This window comes from Vicia villosa, linkage group LG5 (assembly GCF_029867415.1).
Source record: "Vicia villosa cultivar HV-30 ecotype Madison, WI linkage group LG5, Vvil1.0, whole genome shotgun sequence".
NCBI classification, from domain to species: Eukaryota; Viridiplantae; Streptophyta; class Magnoliopsida; order Fabales; family Fabaceae; genus Vicia; species Vicia villosa.
Window position 1 is genome coordinate 68231059 of NC_081184.1, and position 8083 is coordinate 68239141.

Below are 8083 nucleotides of genomic sequence, written 5' to 3' on the forward strand. Positions count from 1 at the left end.
AACGCTGATTCGGGATCAAACCCCATCGGGATTCAGGATCAGGTCCTTCTCTATGTAAAGGTTATTCATAATCTTTTGAATTCAAATACATGATTTCTTCATCCGGGAAATCGTCTTGTAAAGATTGATCATCATCAATAGGCTAAAACACTTCCTTTGATGGCTTTTTTGGCACGATATTGGATGTCATACTCTGATAATAACATCTTCCAGCGGTAAATTCTTCCAGTCAACGCAGGCTTTTCAAACAAGTATTTGATTGGATCTCTTTTGGATATGAGATATGTCGTATGAGTCAACATGTACTGCCTTAGCCGGCGAGCAGCTCATACAAGAGTGCAGCAAGTTTTCTCGAGGAGTGAATATCTTTTTTCACAGCCGGTATACTTTTTGCTCAAGTAATAAATGGCACTCTTTTCGACCAGACTCGTCTTGCTGACCCATGACACATCCCATAGAATCTTCAAGTACGGTCAAATACATGATCAAAGGTCTTCCTTCCACTAGAGGGCTTAAAATTGGAGGTTCCAGCAAGTATTCTTTGATATCCTCAAAAGCTTTTTGACATTATTCTGTCCATTTACACTCTTGGTCTTTGCAAAGAAGCTTAAAGATCGGTCCACAAGTTGCAGTCATGTGAGAGATAAATCTGGAGATGTAATTCAATCATCCAAGAAATCCTCTGACTTGTTTTTCTATTTTTGGAGGAGACATTTCTTAAATGGCTTTGACTTTGTCGGGGTCAACCTCAGTACCTCTTTGGCTGACGATGAAACCTAGCAGTTTTCCAAAGCGGACACCAAATGTGCATTTACTTGGATTCAGACGCAGCTTGTATTTTCTTAAATATTGGAACAACTTCAGTAGGTTCCCCACATGTTCTTCCTCTGATGCAGACTTGGCAATCATGTCATCCACATAAACTTCAATTTCTTTGTGAATCATATCATGGAAGAGAGTTTTCATGGCTCTTTGATAAGTTGCTCCATCATTCTTTAGACCAAATGGCATCACACGGTAACAAAACGTGCCCCAAGGTGTGATAAAAGCTGTTTTTCCATATCTTCAGGTGCCATCATGATTTGATTGTAACCTGAGAATCCATCCATAAATGAGAAGACTTTAAACTTAGCAGTGCTATCCACCAGCATGTTAATATGGGGTAGCGGGAAATTATCTTTTGGACTTGCTCTGTTTAAGTCTATGTAATCAACACACATTCTGACTTTTCCATCCTTCTTAGGAGCGGGAACTATGTTGGCCAACCATTGAGGATATTCTGATGTGACAAGGAAACCAGCGTTGATTTTCTTATGTACCCCTTCTTTGATCTTTTCTTCCATATCTGGATGAGTTCTTCTCAACTTTTGCTTGACAGGCGGACATTCTGGTTTAATGGTAATTTGTGCTCTACAATAGTGGTATCCAACCCAGGCATATCTTGATAGCTCCAAGCAAAGACATCCACATATTCTCTCAACAAATCAACCATTTTCTATTTGACGCTTGTTTCTAACAATGCCCCAATTCGCACTTCTCTTTTATCTTCTTCAGTACCCAAATTGATTACTTTCAAAGGCTCTTTATGCGGCTCAATGATCTTTTCCTCGTGCTCAAGTAGACGGGTGATCTCTTCAGGGATCTCTTCACTACTCTCTTCTTCAGCTTCGTACACAGGGTATTCAAAGTTGGGAGAGGGCCTAGGGTCATTGTTTTCAGTGGGTTTATCAGGAGATAATCCGCACATGATTTGTGTTTTGCCTTTTAGGAACAAATAAAAGAAAAGGTGTATGTGCAAATTTTGAGAAAAACAATTTTGATTGATTTTATGGGTTTTTTAGATGTTACCATTTTCAGAAAAAGATAAATGATAAACAAAAGGGAAGCAAAAATTGATTTTTTTTATTAATGGTTTGAAACAAAGCCCTACATAAGCTCACTTTTGTCTTGGGCAGAACAAAAGGAATTATTTTAAACAGCCCGACACATTACTCTTTCGCCTTGGGCAGAGCGAAAGGTTTTTAAAAGATAGAAAATTACTTAGACTCGTGAACAACAGAAGAGATGCTGATGGAAGTCCAGTTGGAGTTGTCCTCTTTACGCGTCACGGAGCTTGAACATTCTGGAACATCTTCAATCATAGCAGCTATGTCTGTGTTGATGTAGCCAGCATTTCGAAAAGTCTCATGCAGAGTCTTGCTGCAGCTTCCATACTCATATTATTTTCCTTTTGATTTCTGGGATGTGAATCCTAGACCACTTTTGTTCTTGTTGGTGGGAAGTTCAATAACTTGCCCCCAGTCTTCATAAGATCCTTGGGCAACCACTTACTGGGCATCTTTCCAGGATGAAATAGACGCACCAGCTTTCTTTCCATACTCAGGATTAACAACTCCTAAAGCTTGGAACTGAGCCGTAATTTCTTCAATGTTAGGAACAGAGGATAGTTGACAAACAAACATGGTCTGTTCTCCATAAACAGTTATTAATTTGTCCTTCAGAGGGTATTTCAACATCTGGTGAAAAGTGGAAGGAACAGCTTTAGCATTGTGAATCCAAGGTCTTCCCAATAAACAACTGTAAGCAGGATAAATCTCCTTCACTTGAAAGGTGATATCAAAATCATGAGGTCTGATGCGGATATGAAGATCAATCTCTCCGATCACGATGCGTGAGAACCCTTCAAAAGTCAGTACGCTAACTCCATTTGGTCTAAAAGGTGCCCCTTGATAGGAGAAACTTTCCAAGGTTCTCCATGGCATAATGTTTAGAGATGAACCAGCGTCTACTAGTACATCTGTCAAAATGTTGTCTTCATACTTTGTTAATATGTATAGGTCACGGTTGTGCTTCAGAATCCTTTGAAGAACTTCTCCCAGCATATTGTCAAGTGGCCCATAGGTCATTTCTTCTTCAATGTAATTGTGTCATTTTCTTCCTTTGATTTCTTCGTCTAGCAAACCCAGACCTATCAGAGTCAGAATGTCTTCTTGCAGATTAGCACAACCTCGTGTGCTTCCTTCACAAGCGGGACAACTATCATGGCTAAAGTTAATTAATCTGTTTTAGACCCATTTCTCGTGTATCATTCGTAAGGATCCGCGCACAGTGCGGACACCGGGCACATACTTCATTGTGGAACATTCCCTAATCATGTTGACATTATTCTCATCTCTATCGTAGAGAATCTTGATAAGTCCTCGATCCATGAGACTCTGAATTCCTGCTTTTACCAGTGCGCATCCACGGGTATCTCTGCACCAAATTCGGCAAGAGCCATAATTGTGTCGAGTTAATCCTCCCATCACCCATAAGGTGGCATGCATTTTCACTATGTCACATCTCAACTGGTGTACATCATAGACTTGGTATTGGCCAGGAAAGCCATGTACCATGTTGACAGAGTGAATTTCTTCATCCCTTTTCTTTCTTGATATGTTGATAATTCTTCGGTCTAGTAGTTTCTGAAGGTCTTCAGCCACGAGGGTACATTCATGAATGATGTTGGAACATATTATACAAGCATTGTAGTCATGTGGAGGAAAGTAATCAAGTTCACGCAAGATAGCGTGCATATTCACCAAGGATTGAGTTGATTCACAAACATCATGTAGGTATTTATATCCGGATTGAGTCTGGATTGCAGGAACCTGAGCAGTCTCTATCTCGGAGATCATAGTAGCTTGAGTTTGGGTTAGTGGCTGATTCTGAGCAGCCACCATGTCTTGAACCATATATGTTAATCTTTCAATACTGGAGCGTAGGACAGCAACTTCTTCTTGCCACTCTTGATCATCAACAATATCGTCTTCCATTCTTTGACGATTGGCGCGAGTATTATACCGGTGCGTCAACTTGACTCTGAGGAGAGAGAGAGGAATGAATAAGACTCTGACTCAGATGTGTATGTGAATGTGGTATGATGCATGCAATGCAAAAGACTCTTTTAATTTTTCAAAATATATCATAATATCTTTCAAGAATTTATTTAAGAGTTTTGTAAATGTAAACACTATATAGTAACATGAAAAGAAATTTCATTCATTAATAATAAAGGGACAAAGGCAACCTTGGTACATATAAGGGTCATCGAGGTACCATTTTCTTTTGATAGCATACAGAGGGACAAGGGACAACCATGTCATAAATTACTTTCAAGAGTTACAAGGTAGAAACAAATTAAGAAAGCTAGTAAAATCTAAGAGTGATCTTCAAAGCTTAGTGAGAAGTATCCATATCATCTTGATTCTTCTTCTTTTTCAGCTTGACCTTTTCCAGCTTATCAATAATACTCTTCCATGCAGCTTCTTCTGGAGGGAGAGCTTCTTATTTTTGCTTCCTTTTGTTCTCTCTTTCATATTTGGCTATAGTAGCATCCTTAGCTATGAGCCAAGTGTCTTGAAGGAATAGTTGATCATTCTTTTCTTTCAGCACATCTTCATAGGATTTTTCCAACATTCCTAATTCAGCATCAGAATACTCAAACTTCTTTTTTCAATGGTCTCTTGATTTCTTCATTTTTCTTATAGCTTCTTGGAGACTTTCAATTGTCGAAGGAACTACAGCGGGTGGAACATATTCCTCAATTGGGGGTGCAGATGTTCCGGGGAGAATAGGCATTCTCATTTCAGTAGCTCTGGTAGTGACCCAACTATCCAAGGGCTTAGGAGAGAGATCCCCTTTGGTCTTCCAATATTTGATTTCTCTTCTATGGCTTGGATGCCAAGCATTAGCAATCCTTTCTCTAAACTCTTTGTTCTCAACTTTTTCTTCTAGAAAGAACCCATCCAATAAATTGCTCCTTGGTCTTTTGTCCATAGGAAACCCAAATTGACGATGAGCTAACACAGGGCTATAGCTGATTTCTCCTTTTGTACCAATGAGGAGCACATTAGGGAAATCACCACAGCAGTCTAAAGTCTTCATTCTACAGAAGTGATTGCTTGTCCAAACAATCTCAGTGTTGGTAAGTGTGATGATCTTGTGTGACCATTTCAATCCTTCTTTCTGGCTCCAGAATTCAGGGGTGTCAGGCAGATGAGATATGTACCACTTGTATAGCAAAGGAGTACAACAGGTAACCATTCCCTTTCCATAGGAATTTCTGAGATGAATAGAATAGTAAGTGTCCCCAAGTAAGGTAGGAACATGATTCTTCTTCATAAAGATCTTGATGGCATTCATATCAACAAAGTTGTTAATGTTAGGGAACAAGAACAATCCATACACCAACAAGGCAAAAATAGCTTCAAAGCCTTCTTCCTTTCTTTCTTGTGACAAGGTGAGAGCTTTCTCAATTAAGAACTCAACAGGTAACCCAGGTAATCCTCCTTTAGTAACCATGTTCTTTTTGACTTCTCCCTTTCTCAAATGAGTAGACTTTGCAATCTCACGAGGCTTGGGATCTTGTTCTAAACCAGTGAAAGGAACTCTTCCAATAATAGGTAACCCAATAAGGCTTGAATACTCTTCCAAGGTAGGCAATAGTTGATAATCAGGGAAGGTGAAACAATGATACAATGACTTATAGAATTGAATCAAAGTGGAGAGGATTCCTTCTTCCATCTTGGTTCTGAGGAGATACAACAATCTTCCATACTTGCTACAAAACCTGTCTTGATCAACAATCAAAGAACCTAGCTTTCTTAATTCTTCCACCTGTAAACTCTTGAAAGTATATTTCTTGGTTTTTCTTCTTTCAGGTTCCATTCCTATAATGTTTACAAACAAAAGGTTTCTTTTAATTCCTTGAAAGATATTATGTTTTTAGATGCATGGATGAATGAATGCAAACATAGCAAAAACATGGGCTTGAAGGTTTACAGTCACGAGCATGGAGCCAAAGGTATACCTATCCCAAAGGTGTGTACTATGGTTATTTTGTACCTGTAGATCAAGGTTCTATTGTTTCCCAGACTCAAGCAGCCCAACTTGGAGATTGTAAACTCTGTATCAACATACTCATTTAAACAAAATCCAAGAGAATCTCATCTAAGCGTAGCCTCGTGTAACAACTATTTTGAAAATGAATCAGACTTAGTTTCCACACTACATCTTAATGGCCAAGATTGGCTAAGGGTTTCTAGGTCCCCAACTTCTACAGCCTAGTTGAATGCAACGATGTATTCCCAACTACATGGTCAACAAAGTTACTTCCAAAGAGGCCTCCACTGAGCGATGGATCTCAAATTGACTTCTTTGGGACTACTCCCTCGAGATCAAAATGACTATACCAGTCTCCTATAATAAGTGTACACTCTAAATCTGGATTAGGATTTGTCTCACCACAAGGGGCATGACTCCCTTTCCCAATACAACCCAATAAAATAACAAGTATACACATAGGAAAAAAAAGGTTAAGTATAAAAACAAAGAAAATAACAAAAGGTAACAATAAAAACAAAGATTGGGTCAACCCTTCCAAAGATACACCAATAGTTTGATCAGTATCCCCAGCAAAGTCGCCACTTTTCTGTAGCGGTGAAATTGGTGAGACTAGAGTCATAGGAAGACTTAGCTCATTTTAAACAGAGTCGCCACCGCGCTTTATTATTTCCAAAAAGGAATGGGTGAAAGAGCGAATAAAAGCCACAGAAGTTTTTAAAATCAAAACTAAAAAACTTATCAGAGTTCTGGCTACGGAGGGTTTGTTATACAAAGGGAAGTTTTTAAGCACCCCTCATATCCATGGTACTCAATGGGAACCTCTTTGTTTTTGTTTTATTATGTTTTGTTTGCAAATAACCATTTTTGTGAAAAACCTATGTGAAAAACTTGTTTGAAATAGAGGGTGGGGATGGGAAGAGAAGGTTTTGAAAGTGAGCTCGATAAGATATCGCATCTCAGGCCTACATACCCCTTAAGTGCAATAGGGAAGTCAGAGCTTCTGTAGTTCCACTTTTTTTTTATAAAAAAAAAAGGAAAAGAAATGGGGCCAAAGTGGCCAAAATCCTTTTGGGTGTGAGCTTTAAAATACTCACAAGTTTTTTTAAAGGAGGGTTAATCTTTAAAATACTTAACAAGTTTAAAAGAAGATTAGGCTTTAAAATACCTAATAAGTTTAAAAGGTTAAGCTTTAAAATACTTAACAATTTTGGAAAAGGGATTAGGCTTTAAAATACCTAATAAGTTTAAAAGGTTAAGCTTTAAAATACTTAACAATTTTAAAACAAATCAAAGAAGGACCAAGCTTTAAAATACAAGGTCAATGTATTAAGAGAAGTTTCACCGAGAATAATTCATCTCTTAACACCAAGGTTTAAAAACAAGATCAATGGATTAAGAATAGTTTCACCGGGAATAATTCTATTCTTAACACTATGGTTTTAAAACAAAGGGTTTGGTTAAGCTTTAACAATACTAAACCATAAACAAGTGAAAAGCTTTAAAATACTTAGCACAAACATACAAGAGATTGGAAAAGAATTTAAGTACCTTGACAATTTAGTCAATATCATTCCCATCCTTTGGATAAAACATCAAGCTTAAACAATTAACAATAAATACCTCATGTATGTACAAGAACAAACAAGTGAGTGTTAACAAGCAAGAGATGGATGTATCCAAACCCTTGGATTCAAATCATGTATGAATGATGAATGATTAATATGATGGTTAAATATTGGGTTAGATCAACAAAATAATAACAAGTACAAATCACATGTATATAAAATCAACAAGTATATGTACAAGACAAGGTTTAACATTTAAATACAAAGCATGGATTAGAAAATCAACAATTATGTACAAAACAAAGATTAATAATTAAGTACAAGACATGGATTAAAATCAACAAGTGTGTACAAAGACAAACATGGATAAACAAATATCAACATGCTGCAAATTTTTTGGTTAGGGTTTTAAACCTAAGGTTTTTAAATTAGGGTTTTGATTTAGGGTTTCTAAAGAAATACCTAGACCTAATTGATTTTAATTGTTAAATACCAAATTCTTTAAGAGAATTGTTCTAAGAATGCATGAGAAAGTCAATGACATTCTAACCTATCCCTAAACAAGTATTTACAAAAATATACTAAGTCACTTTAGAAAAATATTCAAAAGGAAACATATTTTTGTAGATTTT

The 8083-nt window shown here is 37.3% G+C and overlaps 1 protein-coding gene across 1 annotated transcript; it reads right to left on the bottom strand.

Annotated features, from left to right (window-relative positions):
• Nucleotides 1–4494: 4494 nt before the first annotated feature.
• Nucleotides 4495–5565, bottom strand: LOC131604792 (uncharacterized). The gene has a single exon (XM_058877209.1). It carries the CDS (start codon nucleotides 5563–5565, stop codon nucleotides 4495–4497), a length of 1071 nt encoding a protein of 356 aa, XP_058733192.1.
• Between the last annotated feature and the right edge of the window lie 2518 nt (nucleotides 5566–8083).